Raw genomic sequence first — 17,661 nt, forward strand, 5'->3', positions numbered from 1 at the left:
TAGAAAAATGGGGATAGGGGGCAGTCTGGGTGGCTCAGTTGGTTAAGGGTCTGCCTTGGGCTCAGGTAATGATCTTAGGGTCTTGGCATGGAGCCCACATTGGGCTCTGTGCTCAGTGGGGAGACTGCTTCTCCTTCTCTCTTTGCCACGCTCTCAATGCTGTCAAATAAAATCTTAAGAAAAATTGAAAAATGGGTAAGCATATGAGAGTATAGATTTGTTTATGTAAAATGAAATTCCAGGGGCACCTGGCTGGCTCAGTGGGGAGAGCGTGCAACTCTTGATCTCGGGGTTGTGGGTTTGAACCCCATGTTGGGTATAGATTACTTAAAAATAAAATCTTTTAAAAATAAATAAATGAAATTCTAGGAGGGAACTGACAACCAGAGCAGTAGAACCACAACCTGGCCAACACTTGTTATTTTGCCATTATTTTCTAATTTTTATTTATTTTTTTAATATTTTATTTTTATTTATTTATTCATGGGAGACACGGAGAGAGAGAGGCAGAGACACGGTCAGAGGGAGAAGCAGGCTCCATCCAGGGAGCCCCATGTGGGACTCAATCCCGGGACTCCAGGATCATGCTCTGGGCCAAAGGCAGGCTCTAAGCTGCTGAGCCACCCAGGATCCCCTATTTTCTAATTTTTAAAGGGCATATTTAATAGGACCTTACTTCTGGAAAGCCTGTGCAGCTTGGATCCAAAGTGGGTATGTTCCTTTTTTTGTCTTTTTGTTTGTGATTTTCTGGATATCAAAATTCAAACCCAAAACCTGTTGATGGTGCTGGACTCATGATCATAAGTTTTCAGCAGACACACTTTTCTCCACTGGAACCCCTTCCTTGATTGTCCCTATCCATGGGTTTTCTAGCCCATTTCTTTCCCTGACAGAGTAGCCCTTGGAAAGCTCTTGTTCCAGCACTGACTTTACAATCTAAACCCTCAGACAATGGAGAGGTTTCCACACCCTCCTCTGGAAGCCACAGAACCACTCAGTGACTTTACTGCTCTGGTTAGTCCCTAATTATTTTAACCTCCTGGGCATTTCCCTCACATTCCTGTGAGATTAGATCTGGTTATATATGCTGGTCATATCTTACTAGCTTTACTAGGTATTTGAGGTGGTGGTAGGTAGTGTGGATTTCAAATATATTACTCCACTGTGTAGCTGGAACTGGAAGGCCTCCACCCTACGATTATGATTATATAAAAATGTCATCAAGCAATGGGAAGAAGACAAATGGAAATTGACATGTTTGAGGAGTGGGATTAGAGATGAAATCTTTCTTTTAGAAATTATCTTTATGTTTTTGTTAATGCAGCACAATTCAGGAAAAAAAGAGCTGGGCTAGATAAACTCTTAACGAAGCTGATAATTTTTTTTTTTTTAAAAAAAGGGCCAGGGGATCCCTGGGTGGCTCAGAGGTTTAGTGCCTGCCTTTGGCCCAGGGCGTGATCCTGGAGTCCCAGGTCAGGCTCCCGGCATGGAGCCTGCTTCTCCCTCCTCCTGTCTCTGCCCCCCTCTCTCTCTCTCTATGTCTATCATAAATAAATAAATAAATCTTAAAAAAAAAAAAAAAAAGAACACTTTAAAAAAAAAAAAGGGCCAGTAGCACAGGTTTGGGGCATTAAATGTTTATTAAATCAAGCCTTTAAATTATATCCACCTACAGTCTGTAAACAGATACAGTACACATGTAAGTAAAAGGCTCTTAGATTAGAAGTGGTGGAAAAAACTAAAGATCCCTTTGTACACAGGCACCTCATCACTCCGTGGGCTGATGCCATGGGGCCATGTTTTAGTTAGATGAAAAACCAGAAGGAGTTTTAGCTCAACTCAACCTGCTAGGATGGATTTCAAGACAGATATTTGTTCCACATTATAGTAGGTTGGATTATAGCAAGGCAACAGTGAAGTTTTTACATTCACAGATTGGCTGAAGTAGTACAAATTAGGCTTTTCCTCTAGATGTCTCCCTCCCTATTACCATAATTAGTAAGAAATGAGAATTAAAATAAATGATGGACCACAGGCTTACAAAAATAGATAACTCGTAGAGTAATAAATATCTACAGTTAGCAGAGCACAAACTTATAAAATTTGCCTCTTTCCATAATATGCAGGATATCAGAAGTATGTTCAAAAGATATAGTCTGCAGACCAGATTGGCAAGATAACACTCATAAAGAAAAAACAGTCAAGTACAAAACTCAGAGTAGGAAGCTGAATGCAGATGAGAATATATGTAAAACAAAATCCTAACTCTTCACATCTAATTATCCCACTTAACAGACACACAATTAGCTTACAGCCCTTTAAGTATCTTTAAAAGTAACACTTTGTTATCTATGTACACATTTTTAAAAAGATTAATCATGAGACAAGCAAAAATTGATTAACAGTGGCACTAAAATCAATGAAAATTGTGGATTTCATGTGCTTTCATATACTTCTGTGTATGAGGATTTAAAATGCCTCCCCCAGAATGTTTTGGATTGAGTTTTTTAAATTCCCACAAAAATCTATTCTACAATCATTTCAGGTATAGAAGGAAAAAAGTCCCAAGCTGAAAAAAAAAAAAAAAGTCAAAATCTCACAAAGTGACTGAAAATCCATGAATACATAAGTGACATTCATATATTCCCTTAACACTTACCAAGTGCTATGTAAGGTAACTATAATGCTGTCCTGAAATCAATCTCTTTTAAGAAGATACAGTAATTCCCATTCTAATTCTAGAATTAAAAGCACTTATTTGACATAATGTGCGTTTCAGCGAGGTTGACATCTACTTGGTTGTACTTGACAGTGTCACCTTAAAGCTTCATCAAAGATTCATTGCAGGCCTGAACTGTAAAAGTTCATAGCTAACAATACCACAGGTAGGTAGTTCTTCATCCTAACTTTTCCGAGGAGTGAAGGGTATGCTTGAGCTGTCCTCGGGTCACCTCAGCCTAGAGCAGTGTTCCCTTGAAAACTTGGCAAGTTTCTTTGCCAAAAAGAATCTTCATAGTCTAATGTATTTGGAACTCACTGGGTTCGACACGTTCTACTGATATGCTAAGATACACTCTACACCTTCAGGAGGGGTGTGCTGAGGCAGCTCTCCCCAAACGCACTTGGCCTTGCCAGAGAACACCTAGAACAACCATGGGATCCCAGGATGCTCATTTCCTATGGCATGTGGTTTGAGAAATGCCAATGTAGGTAAAATTTCTAAAGTAGTGGTTCTCAAGTTGTAGTGAGCATCAGGAACACATGGAAGACATATTAAAGAATAGATACCTTACCCCACTTTGGAGCTCTGGAGTGGGACTTTGGAACCTGCATTTATGAGAGACTCTAAGTGAAGCTGATGGGAGGACGACATTCTGAGTGGCATCCATCTAGGCAACAACCCATGCAAATCTCAGCTGCAGGAAGCCTTGCCATGGACTCAGGAAAGGCTGCACATGGCATCTGCCACAGCCAATTAGCTGGGGGTCAAGTCAGCCCAGTGATGCGTGAGGTCTGGGCACCCTGGTGGGGTGGAGGAACACTGGACTTGACACCCAGCTCTGCCCCGACTCCCCAGGTGATCAGTGACTGCAACTCAAAAGAGGAAATAATAGGAGTCCCATCTCAGTGGATCTGTGAGGCCTACAGGAAATGTTTGCACAAAAGGACTACCTAACAAAAAGCATCATCCAAAGGTCATTAATCAGTAGAATGTGCTGGTCACAGCAGGAAAATCCCAGATGCATTTTCTGCCTTCCGCCACTGCTGAGCCTTTAGGAGAAGCACATTCTGGCAGCTAATGAAGAGAAAAGAGGCTAAAAATGCAGAAAACTGCAAAGAGGAAGATACATAAGTGGATCATCTAATTAAAAATCTCTAATTGTTAAAAAAAAAAGACCAACCCACAATCAAAGTAGTTAATTATGCTGGCTTTGAGATAGAGTTTAAGTTACAGTATGTTGATCTTTGAACACACTCACGCCTCTGTTCTACCATGTTAATGCTGGTTCAGTTTTAACATTAAGAGAATGAGAAGAAGAAGAAAAAAAAAAAAACAAACCTTCACTCAAATGCATATGGAGCTGATGTAAAAAATTTAGCTGAGATTCATTCCCATCCTTCCAAGTTACCATGGTGGGAAAATTTCAAAAGTAATTTTTAAAAAGGACCTTTAATTTTGGTTCATAGAAACATCCACAGCATGAGAAATGAACGCAGACTCACACGCTCACACATGTGTCTATTTGTTGCCCACCACATCTTAGCTAGTGAACTGCTTCTTGCAGTTCAAAAATGAACTGGTAAAAATTCATCCGCACCCATGACGAGATGATGGTCAAGCAAACATTGTGTTGCCCAGTCTGTTTCCATCTGAATGGAAAAGACTGATCAGAAAGGCAGCGCGTTCCCCAACACGCTGCACCAGCCACTTTATACATGCTCTGGGTGGCTCTGGAGACAAGCCAACATCTCTTGAACGGGTTTGCCTTCATAGCAGATCTGATACACTGCAGTAAACAACGGGAACCTGGTTGGGAGGAAATGTGAAAAAGACGAGTTAGGCTATCTGGTTTACCTTACAGAACAAATCAGTCTTCCTCTTCTGCCTATCAGATTGTAGATGGGTGTGCTACATTGGACAATAAAGCGAATGCCTTCTATACTCCTATTTGATCGGCAGAAAGCCTCTGCACTGTGGCTCTAAGGTGTTGGTATGACCTAGACCATCCTTCACCTACTTGTTTGGAGTACACAGTCTACAAACAAGTCACAGGGTAATTCCTGCAGGGGCATCTCTGATCATTTATGTGAAGAGTTGTAGCTTAGACTCTTGGTCAAGTCTGGAATGAATCCAAGTTTCTGTCGATATTTTAAGAGACTGGAGAATAAATTTTAAATTGCAAGGAGGTATTGCTTTCCCTTCTCCAAAAGGGATCATCCAAGGATAAAGATGAGGCAGCCCACACATCACCATAAATAGTTCGGGTCTGGAACACTCCTGCAAGAATCAACGTGGGCACCCACAATTAGCAGAGCACTGATCTCAAGTTGGAAGCTGGGTTTATTTTGCCTTTTCTTCTAAGATGTGAACACAGATATAAATATAAATGAAAGTTTGAAATGGCTGAGGGTATAAAGGGAAGGGTTAATAATCTATTGTGAGAAAAGACAGCAGTATCCCAGGGTGCAGCTGGTTCATCAAGTATTTTAAACAGCAGATATCACTAAGGAAATAACAAAGGTAATTTCAATCAGGCTTTTAAACACACACACACACACACACACACACACACACACACACACACACTCAACCCAAAGTGAGCTTGACAGGATCAATAGCATCTTAAAAGCCATTCTGAAAATTTTCTAGTTGGAATTCTATAATGACAACTTAATTTAAGAATAGCAAATAACCCTGATAGGTCATATGTCTATCACTGTGGGTTTTTTTAGGTACAGAATATTTTATTTTTTGGAGTCAGGGGGACAGTCAAATCTGACCCCACAGCCTATCTGCTCTGGGCAAGTTTCATAACCCCTCTGTAAAATGCGGCAGGACCTGTTGTGTTTTTGTTTTTGTTTTTAATTTTATTTATTTATCCATGAGAGACACAGAGAGGCAGAGACACAGGCAGAGGGAGAAGCAGGCTCCTAGCAGGGAGCCCGATGTGGGACTCGATCCCGGACCCCCAGGATCACACCCCGGGCTGAAGGTGGCGCTAAACCGCTGAGCTACCTGGGCTGCCCAAGACCTGTTGTGTTAAGGTCTGTTGTATTAAGTGACTTACATGTAACATACAGAGAGTATAACTTGGCACATGGTGGGTGTGCAGTAAGGGACAGTTTATATTCACAGCCACACGATGGCCAAATAGGTCCTAGCAAGCTCCTGAAGGACAGAGCCTCAGATGTTTTGTTCACCTCTGCATCCTTGCGGCCTGGCACAGCGCATGGCTGGGGGCAGGTGCTCAGCAAGTATTTGTTCAATGAACTATTGAGAATGGGAGTTAGAGCCTGCACATTTCAGCTCGTTCATCTTTCCATGGCTTAGTTCTCCTGATCCTACGATGAGAACAACTTATGTGTCCCCAAAGCAGGGTGGCAGGTGATGAGTGGCCCACCCAAAGCCATTCCTAACCCCTTCACTTTTTACCAATAGCCTAAGGCTCAGTTTCCCAGCCTTTCTTTCTCCCAGAATTAGCCAAGGAAACAAGTTCTAGAGAACAGGACTCAACATCTCTGTTGAGGGCTTTGGGGGAAGATACTCCTCTCCTTGAGAGGCACTGGAGACTGTACCTGCTCCATGTCACGGAGTGCAGCTGTGTATATGATGCATGGAGCTGCTGCAGCCATCTTGACATTCTGAGGGAATACTAACAGTATCACTGAGATTCTAATCTAGAGGCACTGTGCCAACACCAATAAAATGACCTCCAGAGTCCTTGTTCTATGAGAAAAATAACCCTATTGCTCAAGGCATTTTTAACTGGGCATTGCTCTTGCAGCCAGAACCACTCCTGACTTTCATAAACAGAGCTTCCAAAATGGATTGTGTAGATTAGATGCTAACATGAGATTGGGAGTATGGGGGGGGCGGAATTTCTATGGAAATTGCAATTTCTAAGGAACTTGTTTAATCCTCACAACCACCCTATGAGGGGGATAATTTCCTTATCCTCATTCCATAGATAAGGAAACTGAAGCACAGTTTCTGACTCTGGAGCCAACATTCAACCACTAGGCTATCCTGCTCATCTAAATGCTGTTTTATACAGCATAAAATACTACAAGGCCAATTAGATCAGTTTGGAGAGGTTTCTAAATGAGATTAGAAGTGAAAGGAGGGCAAAAGACAGTATTTCAATGAAAAATATAGGCATCAGCCAATCAATCAGCCAGCCCACTAATGGCTACTAAGGACTTAAGATGTGTCAGGCTTCAACCAGGTGCAGGATGTCCTCAGAGAGCTTACAACATTGTTCTGGGCTGAGTTGTACCCCTAGCCTCCAATATCCAATGAAGTCCTAATCCTCAGTACTTGTAAGAAGAAAATTAAAAAGGGGGTCCATAAGTATGGGCCCTAGCCCAATATGACTGATGTCCTTATGAGAAAAGGAGATTAGGACTCACACATGGACAGAAGGAAGACCACATGAAGACCCGGGGTGAAGATGGCCATTTAGAAGCCAAAAAGACAGGCCTCAGAAGAAGGCAGCTGCTGGCACCTTGACCTTTAGACTTCTAGCCCATGAGAAGTAAATTTCTGCTGTGCAAGCCCCTCAGCCTGTGGTATTTTGTTATGGCAGCCCTAGCAAATGAACACAAACACCTGATTCTCACACATGCTCATAAAGATGCATGCACAAGGAAATCAAATCAAGCAAACTTTGTAACAGCAGAAAAACCCAGACAACTTTACTGTCTATCCAGAGGAGACTGGTTAAATAAACTGTGGTTCTCCCACACAGTGGAATGTTCTGTAGCCATTAAATGAGATCTATTGGTGCCGATGTGGCATGATCTTCGAATCACGCCTTCAAGTGAGGAAAAGCAAGGGGCAGAGCACAACGCAGAGCACAGCACCCATTACATAAAAAGAAGGACATACTAACAGTTCAGACAGCTGCCTGCATCTAAGGTGGGGATTTGGAGTCATTTTTCACTGTGTGCCTTTTTCTAGGACTCAAAGTTCTTTTTTTTTTTTTTAACCGAGAGCATGGGCACCCCCCTCCAAATCTGAAGAATGAAAGTAACATTGTATGTTCATGTAAAAAGCCACAGCAGCTGAGCAGCAGTTCTGTCTAAACCTGGACTCAGGGATCCCTGGGTGGCGCAGCGGTTTAGCGCCTGCCTTTGGCCCAGGGCGCGATCCTGGAGACCGGGGATCGAATCCCACGTCGGGCTCCCAGTGCATGGAGCCTGCTTCTCCCTCTGCCTATGTCTCTGCCTCTCTCTCTCTCTCTCTGTGTGTGTGACTATCATAAAAAAAAAAAAAAAAAAAAAGTAAACCTGGACTCAGGGATGCCTGGGTGGCTCAGTGGTTGAACGTCTCTCTGCCTTTCACTCAGTGTGTGATCCTGGGGTCCTGGGATCGAGCTCTGCATCGGGCTCCCCACAGGGAGCCTGTTCCTCCCTCTCCCTGTGTCTCTGCCTCTCCCTGTGTGTCTCTCATGAATAAATAAATAAAATCTCTTTAAAATAAAAATATAAACAAACAAACAAACCTGGGGTCAGCAAGCCACAGCCTGAGAAACAAATCTGACCTATGGCCTGTTTTGTACTGCCTGCAAGATGAGGACAATTCTTACATGTTTCGAGGGCCATAAAAGGAAAAAAAAAAAAAAGAATATACAACAGAGAGCTCTATGCGGGCTGCAAAGACTAAATGTTTACAATGTTGTCCTTTACAGAAAAACTTTGCTGACCACTTGTGTAAACAATATGTTCAAGGCAGGAAAGTTATTTGCATCTGAAGGGTATGGATGAAGGCGGCTCTGAGGACAGGCCCAGGCTGCTTCAAGGGTGGTCAGGGCTGACCTGTACATCCAGGCAGGCCCAACAGCAGGAGGACAGATGCACACAGAAGTCTGAGAAGGAGGTATTGGGGCAAAGGGAAATCTGCTTCAACTGAAGAAGGGGTTGTAGAAGGTTACAGGACATAAGTGTTAGAAAGTTCAGTTGGTACAGAACCGAGAGGGCTGCCCCAAATGCCAACCTAAGGACTCATCATTCTGGATGAGCAGAAGGCCTGTGAACTAGAATACTCGAGCTGGAAGGCACCATGGCAATCATCAGGTCCACTAGTTCTATTTGGTGGGTAAAGAAAACTGGGGCACAGATAAGAATACGACCTGTCCAAGACCACATGGCTGGGAAGCCGCAAGGTGGCCGTAGGTGCTGTCGCCTGCTCACTGCTCTTTCTGTTAGCCACAGAGAAGGAAAGACAGGAAGACCTGGGCAGTGATGGCTGGGATGACAAGGGGGAAAAAAAAAATCAAGGTAAGAGATAATGCCAAGGGAGAACTGCAGAGCTCAGGGGCTGCCTGAGCAGTGCTGGGAGGTGGGTGCAGGGGAAGGGAGAGCCCCTACAGATGTCTACACTGCAACCTGGAGAAACCATGTCCCCTCCAAATGGGCAGTGACCTCATTAAGCACAGGCACAGTCTGTTTAATTTCTTTTTTTTTTTTTTTTATTTATGATAGAGAGAGAGAGAGAGAGAGGCAGAGACACAGGCAGAGGGAGAAGCAGGCTCCATGCACCGGGAGCCCGATGTGGGATTCGATCCCGGGTCTCCAGGATCGCGCCCTGGGCCAAAGGCAGGCGCCAAACCGCTGCGCCACCCAGGGATCCCGTCTGTTTAGTTTCTAAACAGAAGAAAGAAAATGGGACAAGACGGAGGAAGGGCATCTGCTCAGAGCCAAGTTTCACTTGCTTGATTATACCTGCCTTTTTTTTTTTCTTTTCTTTTTTTAAGACTTATTTGAGAAAGAGAAAGCATGGGCAGGCGGGGCAGAGGGAGAGGAAGAGAGAATCTCAAGCAGACTTCAGGCTGAGCTCGGAGCCTGACAGGGGGCTTACTCCCAGGACCCTGAGATCATGACCTGAGCCAAAACCAAGAGTCGGACACTTAACTGACTGGGGCTCCCAGGTGCCCCTACACCTGCTTTTTAAGAGATTTTATTTATTTGAGAGAGAGAGAGAGAGAGAGAGAGCACAAGCAGGGGGAGGTGCAGAGGGTGAGGGAGAAGCAGCCTCCCCGCTGAGCAGAGAGCCTGATGATCTCTCTTGATCATCACATCTCTACCTCTACATGATCTCTTACCCTGAGATCATGACCTGAGCCGAAGGCAGACACTTCACTGACTGAGCCACTCAGGCCCTCCAACACCTGCTTTTTAAAATCAGGCAGGTACTGATCCCAGAATGCCAGTTCCAGTCTACAGCCTCCCCAAGTTCCATGATGAATATAACACTAGCCAACTCATCCATTCATAGAAGCCTAGCAAATACATCCCATGGTCGCACACAGGTGCCACTTTAAAACCATGATTGGGAGACAGTTATCATCCACTAGCACTCAAGTATTTTCTAAAGACTTTTAAAAAAATTCCTGACAACTACTCAGTGTTTATTAAAGTAGCCCCACCACACTCAAACACATCACCATTTGCCGTTGAAGTATGTAGGGAAAACCATGCACCTAGGAGGTGTTTTCCTTTTAGTCATGATTTAACGGTAATTCTCCTCTTCTGGAGGCCTGTTTATGACTTCCATCTCTGCCTGGCTGGTTTTGAAAGCCATTTCAGAAAAATATAATGCTAATGAAAGAAGGAAGACAAATGTCCTGTCTGCCCTCATTTTCAACTTGCCACAGGGAACTCTATGGGTTGATCAGTTTGTACTGGTCCAGAGAGGAAAGCTGGGTGTAGGGGAGGTAAAGGCATGTGGTCAGGACCAAGAGACACATGCACTGACCTGAGGAGGAGGGAGACACACCAGAGAACGAGCAGACACGCCTATAACCATCACTGGCTCAGGGAGACGAGTGTGCACTGTTGGCCACAAATGGCAGTGTCTGCTCAGCCACCCAGTCCCCTCTTCTCCCGGGCAAGCAAACGTCCCCGCTCCCTCCTGAGGAGCCAAGGACCCACAGAGTATGCTGTGTATGCCTTTATTAGGTGGTGTCCTGCCATCAAGGTTATGGAAGACGGCTCAGCAAATGAGCAAGATAGAGGGCCACAGGGCAGCCGCAGAAAGGCTGGCGGCTTTTGTGGTGCTACAGGGTTTATTTCCTTGATCGGGGGCAAATCAAAGTATCCCAAGCCCACCTTTAATAGCTGACCAGCCCGGTGGGGCAGTGGAGGCTGGATGCACCCATCCATCCACCGGACACAGAGACTGCAGAGCTGCTCCCCAAACCTTAACACAGGTCACTTCCAGTGCTAGAATTCTGGGGTAATTCTCTTCTTTTCTGAATTGTTTGGCTTTTTATTAACAAGACTATATCTTTTTAAAACAAATAACAAGGTCATCTTTTTTTTTTTTTTTTTTTAATTCAAAACTTATGACATGTAGCTCTTACCAAACACCCTGCAGGATAAACTAGAACTTCAAACTTCATGTTTCCTAACATGCTTTATAAAACTGAGTTCTTCTTAGGGTGCCTGGGTGGCTCAGTCAGTTGAGCGTCTAACTCTTGATTTTGGCTCAGCTGATGATCTTAGGGTCCTGGATCAAGCCCTTCATCGGGCTGTGTACTGGGTGTAAAGCCTCCTTAGGATTCTTTTTCTGTCTCTGCCCTTCTCCCCTGGCATCTTCTCCCCCCCCCACCTCCCCTTTCCCCTCATATGCACCACCCTCTATCTCTCAAAAAAAAAAAAAAAAAAAAAGAGAGATGCCTGAGTGGCTCAGTGGTTGAGCGTCTGCCTTCGGCTCAGGGTGTGTACCCAGGGTCCTGGGATCAAGTCCCACAGCGGGCTCCCTGCGAGGAGCCTGCTTTTTCTCTACCTGTGTCTCTGCCTCTCTTTGTCTCTCATGAATAAATAAATAAATAAAATCTTTAAAAAAAGAGAGAGAGAGAGAGGGCAGCCCCGGTGGTGCAGTGGTTTGGCACCGCCTGCAGCCTGGGGTGTGATCCTGGAGACCCAGTATCGAGTCCCACATCGGGCTCCCTGTGTGGAGCCTGCTTCTCCCTCTGCCTGTGTCTCTGCCTCTCTCTCTCTCTCTGTGTCTATGAATAAATAAATAAAATCTTAAAAAAAAAAAAAAAAGAGAGAGAATTGAGTTCTTCTCCCTGAACTTGAGCCTAGTTCGTATCAACACTCATTTTCAGGGCAGGAAGATGTTCCTCACACTAAGGGCAGAACTATTCCAGTGGAGTTCCGCACTCAGCCATACCCACATGTACCCACAGGGCTGGTGGTTGAGAGGGGGGCAGGCGGTGGCCCTTCTGTGGGCTCAGGGAGAGTGGGGAGACTTACTTGTCAACCATCCCCTTCTGTTTCAGGATCCGGTACACTTCGGCAGAAGTCTGAGGTCCTTGGAGCTTCTGTCCATTCAGCATCTCTTTCTCCAATTCTTCGATGGTCTTAAAAACAAGGACGAAAACCCTATTGTAAAGACTAGAGGGGGGGGGCGCCTGGGTGGCACAGTCAGTTAAGTGTCTGACTCTTGGTTTAGGGCTCAGGTCATGATCTCGGGGTCATGAGACTGAGCCCCAGGTTGGGCTCTGTGCTTGAAAGTGGGGTCTGCTCGAGATTCTCTCTCACCCCTCCCTCTGCTCCTCCCACTTCCCCACTGTGTGCATGCACACACACACTCTCTCTCTCTCTCTCAAATAAATAAATCTTTAAAAAAAAAAAGTATAGAGAATCACTTATTTCAAGAGGCGAGTTGGGGGGCAGGGGTGGAGCTGCCATCCTCTGCTGCAAGCCAATGGAAAGAGACATAGAAGCTAAAAGGCTAAGGTGGAGGTACTTTGAAGCGAAAGCAGACAAATGTCAACAGGATATGCCCAGCAAATGACAAATGCTGGCCTCTATCTTCACTGGCCGGCGGCTCGCCCCAGCCCAGGGGTCTCAAGTTAGGGCAGATGGGCTGGCGGGGGGACAGGCCAGGGGCTACCTTCCCAGTTCTGGCAAACGCCTCGGCCACCCTGCGGTTCCGGCCTCCGTAGCAGGTGGTGATGAGGTCGGCCACGCCGCAGCTCTCCAGGAAGGTGGCCGTGGACACCTGGCCCTTGCAGAAGATCCTGGCGAAGGCGATCATCTCCATGAGCCCCAGGCGGATGACAGCTGCTTTGGTGTTGTCCCCGCTGTGAAGGCCGTCGCAGAACCCGGCTCCCACTGCTACAATGTTCTGCGAAGGAGATGGGGAAGCCCAGGGGTGCCTGTCATACACCGCCACTGACGAGGATGCCGCAAAGGTGAGGCGGACGGCAGCACCCCCCAGTCCGCCCTCAGAGTACTCCGCAGGCTCCCACCCAGCCCCAGCCCCTGCTCTCCTGCCCTGACTGCCAGAGGTGAAAGAAGGGTCTAGACTTCCACTCTCCCGTTTAGAGGAGCCAGAGCTCAGGCTGGGGTTAGTAGGAAGCAGCAGTTGGGAAGCACCAGCCAGAGAATTAGGGTGGTTGATTGGAGGCTCTGGTTAAATACTGTTTGGACAAATTGCACCCCCACCCTTTAAAATCAAATGCCTTATTGAACTATAAGATTCCCATGGAAAAGTATGCAGGTCCTAAGTATATGGCTTGGTGATATTCCCACAAACCGAACATACTCTTGTAACCAGCACCCTAATGGAGAAACAGAACATAACCAGTGCCCCCAGAAAGCCACCCTCACACCCCCTCCCAGGCACCACCCCCACAAAGGTAACCACTCCCCTGACTTCTAACAACACAGGTATTTGCTTTGCCTGTTTTTAAATTTTACGTGACTAGAATTGTATGGTATGTCATCATTTGTGTTTCTGTCTCAATTTGCCATCATGTTTGTGAGATTTAGTTGTATTTTTACATAAAGCATATTTATTATCTTGCTGCACTGCATTCTACTGCGTGAATACACGGCATAGCTTTTTTCAGCCATTCTCTTATTGATTGGCAATGGGGTAGTTCCCAGTCTGCGGCCACCCCAAATGGTGCTGCTGTGGCCATGCTGGCGCATGTCCTTTGGTGACCATGTGCAAGCATTTCTGTTGGATGTGCACCTGGGAGTGGAGGTGGGTCAGTATGTCTGCATATGTGCTGCTCAAGTTTCCGCCTTTTGTTTCACTTATCCCTATGCAGGCATTCGTGGGGGCCCCGATCTTGCATGGCACTCTGCTCTGTACAGGGCAGATAAGACAGAGACTGCCTCTTCAGAAGCTGATAATCTGGTTCAGGGATCAGCAAACTAAGAGCCAACTGCCTGTTTTTGTAAATGTTGTACTAGAAGCCAGGCCCCCTGCTCGTTTGTGTGCCATCTGCGGTTGCCTTGGTGCTGTTAACAGCAGATTTGAGTGGTTGTGACACACACCGTATGGGCCACAGAGCCCACAATGTTTCCTATGTGGCCCTTACAGATAAAGTCTGACATCCTCTGGCCTCATAGGAAAAGAAGACGTGTGCATGTAATTATAACCTGGGCAGAAACGGATGTTCCACAAGAGGTACCAAAAAACCTGATTTTCATTTTAACCTATGTGTACTAAGCATGCCCTATGTGGGAAGCTCTACACAGGGCCCAGAGAGTGGGGCTGTGGGACATGGGGGCTGAGGGTGCCACCCAATGAGGAATGGCAAAGACAGAATGGGACACAGAGTTTGTGCCCAAAGAATGGACAATACAGTTGCCGTAAGAGGCAACAGAGTGCATCAAGAGACAGAAGGGCAAGAGTGTGCTGAGGAGTGGTGGGAGCCACAAGCTTCATTTCAAAGCAGGGAAGGCTTCACGGAGGACGGGTGTCTGAGCTGGGCCTCAAATCCTACGTAAAACCAAACAAGTAATGCCTGCATGCACCCATTCACTTGGGACTTCAGTAAAGTCCCTGGGGTTCCTAGCCCTTTCCACTTTACCAAAGCTCCTTCACCAAGAACACTTGAAGCCAGGGAAAATGCAAATATTTTGCCTTTGTCTAACCATACTAGCATTTTTTCCATAATACCTGGTGACTACCTATGAATTTGCCTGTAGAGATCTTAAAATATGAAGCTAATTGGTAACAAATAGGAAATCAGGGGCACCAAGGTGGCTCAGTCGGTGAGCTTCTGCCTTGGGCTCAGGTCATGATCCTGGGGTCCTGGGGTGGAGCTCCACATCTGGCTTCCCTGCTCTGAAGGGAGTCTGCTCCTCCCTCTGCCCCCTCCCCTGCTCATGCTCTCTCTCCCTCTCTCTCCTGTCTCAAATAAATAAAATCTTAAAAAAAAAAAAAAAGGAAATAAAAATAAGCACATCTTTTCCTCAAAAACAAAGCATTTTTTTTTAAATTAATGAAAGAATACCTCTTAAAACATCAGGCCTGTGAAATCTGAGGGATGAGGTTAAAAACAGAACAAACTGGAGAGAAAAATGTCTTCCCTGGTTGATATGCAGTTTCTAATAAAATACATGAAGCATAGCATTGATGCGGCCAGGCTCACCCAGAGAAACAGAGCTGGCCATTTAAACACAGCTATCGCTCACCAGGAGACTGAAGACACAAAGCCATTGCAGATGGAAAAAAAAAAAAAAATCACTGAGCCCTGCAGAAGCTTTTGTCTACTTCCAATACACCAATAAAACAGAAGCCTCTCTTCCAATGAAGAGGGCTAGAACAAGGGATAGGAGTGGATGGCTCCCAGAATCTATCTTGATCTCTTCCTCAGGAATAATCCCAGGGCTTTCTCTGATTGCTGGCTATTCTTCTCAAGGCTAATGACACATAAAAGGAAAAGTTAAAAAAAAAAATTCTCTAAAAAATTATCAGAATGCTGGCATAAGCATGTGCGGGTTTTAGACGAATTTGCACTCTTTCTGTGCTCTAGATGGTCTCCCAGGGAGGTTATACGCTGTTCTAACAGACCAACAAAGTAGCTTCCAGGTGACTCACTCTCCCCTTACAAAGGCCAGACTCCACATAGACCTGACTTCCTACAGCTGTAGGTGGAGCTGACCAGGAACCGGGTCTTCTGCATTAACAGCCCAAGCAGAGAGCCCAAGTTTGTTTTCCTAAGGTACTAACTTCTGTTCGTACTTGCAAATGCCTCCCAACCCCTTCCTGCCACACAGGCAATGGAAACTGCAGGTTTCATCAGCCCCCCATGGCACCTCTCCATCCTCAAGTACCATGGCCTCTGCTCCCTGAGGCAGGAAGTGGGCAGCTCCTGGCTTGGTGCACTCTTAGGGTCTGCAGCCTCCCGTGAAGGGAGAGGGGAGAGGCAGTGGGAAAGGAGCACTGAGATGCTGAGGGGCGAAACAACCCTTCACCACCCGTGCAAAGATGAGCCGGGGATGGTAAGAAGACCCAAGGCTGTGTCCAAACAGACCCAGACACCCCTCCTGGCAAAGCAGCCAGACTAAGGGAGCCATGGGAGACACCAGAAGGATGTGCCTTGATACCCGGTTGGCCTCTGCTTCTCACTCTGCCTCACCGCTGTGTGACCCGAGAACCACTGCTCTACCTCTCTGAGCATTCTGGGCCTCAGGGATAACATTCAGGGCTTGGATAAAAGTCTTTCAAGCCCTTTCGGGTGGTGGCATTTCCTCCAGAAGCCGGGACCGCTGTGACCTGCCCTGAGTCTGCAGATCAGTGGGATGGTACAGAGGTGACAAAAAGACACCTGGCGACATGGAGGGGGTCTGAGTTCAGAGGCCACCAGGCTAACCGTCGGGTGAGCCCGCTGAATGGCTATACTGGCATGACCATATCAACATGCCAAGGCCTAGGATCCAAACGGTTAGACTGGCGAAATGGCTCTCTAATGCCTCCTGCACTGTCTCTTGTGTCCCCTTCACAATGTGACCCCTCCTGGAGGTCACTTAGCGAACCAACCTCAGTGCATGTCTATAGATTGAATGAGAGATAAAACGACTTCCTTCCAGAGGAAGAGGGAGGGATTATTATAAAGTGCCTATAGTGAGTCCACTGCACACACAGTCTCATCTGAATTCTGGTGACAGCCCTGGCACATGTATCCCTCGCCTCCAGTCTGGCTCATGGAGGTTGAGCAGCTTACTGAGAATACTTTGCTGGTTAATGAGGCAGTCCCAGTGCTTGGAGCCACAGGGCCACTCTGTTCCCCATGGTATGGCAAACTTGGTCCGACCTCTCCTCCCCCACAGGGTCGGAGACCTTCCTGAACCCTCTGCCATCAGATGTCCAAGGAGAGTGCCTCTCTGGCCTGCAGGTGGGCTTGGGAGATAAGGACGGTAGGCTTAGGAGAAGAACAGATTTATGGGGGGAAATAATGAAAATAGGTTAACTTTATTGAACTGCTCTAAGTGCTTCCAGTTGTTATTACCTGATTTAATCTTCACAACATTCCTACAAAATGGGTCCTATGATCATGCTCAGGGAGAGGTGAGGAAACTCCCCACACAGGGTAAGTAGCTGGCAGCCTGGCTCCAGAGTTCTCTCCAGGGGGGTAGATCACACTGTGCTGCTCTAGATCAGTAAATGAAAGGCACAGAGGGGCCACTTTGGATTTAAGATAAGAACTTTCTAACAGGATAAGCTGACCTCACCCAACCAGAAGGGCTTGGAGGTAAAGGAGTGAGCTCTCAGTCACTGGAAGCATCCAAGTAGGAGCTGTGTGGATAGAGCCCTGAGCTCCAGAGCAATGCTTCTTCTTTTTTTTTTTTTTTAAGATTTTATTTATTTATTCATGAGAGACACAGAGAGAAGCAGAGGCACAGGCAGAGGGAGAAGCAGGCTCCCTTTGGGGAGCCCGATGTGGGACTCGATCCCAGGACCCCAGGATCATGACCTGAGCTGAAAGCAGATGCTTAACCACTGAGCCACCCAGGCATCCCCAGAGCAATGCTTCTGACCCTTCGTGTCAGTGCTCTTAGAGAAAAGGCAGAGGAGGCTACTCATGGCCTGGGACTGCAGCCACCTTCTTGGCCTTTATGTGACCCCTTCACCAGAGGGCACACAGGTGAGGACTACCTTAGTTTCCCCTAGATGGCTGACCTCCCCAC

General features: G+C 46.3%; 1 protein-coding gene across 1 annotated transcript in view; it reads right to left on the reverse strand.

The window, feature by feature from the left end:
* Window positions 1–4,152: 4,152 nt before the first annotated feature.
* GPD1L (glycerol-3-phosphate dehydrogenase 1 like) overlaps window positions 4,153–17,661 on the reverse strand; it is a 61,876-nt gene continuing 48,367 nt past the window's right edge. The window contains exons 6-8 of the mRNA XM_055321596.1: window positions 12,626–12,859; window positions 11,983–12,089; window positions 4,153–4,528 (exon numbers count right to left, since the gene is read on the reverse strand). Of these exons, the coding sequence (XP_055177571.1) occupies window positions 4,432–4,528; window positions 11,983–12,089; window positions 12,626–12,859 (438 nt within the window). The 3' untranslated portion in view covers window positions 4,153–4,431. The remainder of the gene's footprint in view (window positions 4,529–11,982; window positions 12,090–12,625; window positions 12,860–17,661) is intronic.

This window comes from Nyctereutes procyonoides, unplaced genomic scaffold, assembly GCF_905146905.1.
Source record: "Nyctereutes procyonoides isolate TBG_1078 unplaced genomic scaffold, NYPRO_anot_genome, whole genome shotgun sequence".
Lineage (NCBI taxonomy): Eukaryota > Metazoa > Chordata > Mammalia > Carnivora > Canidae > Nyctereutes > Nyctereutes procyonoides.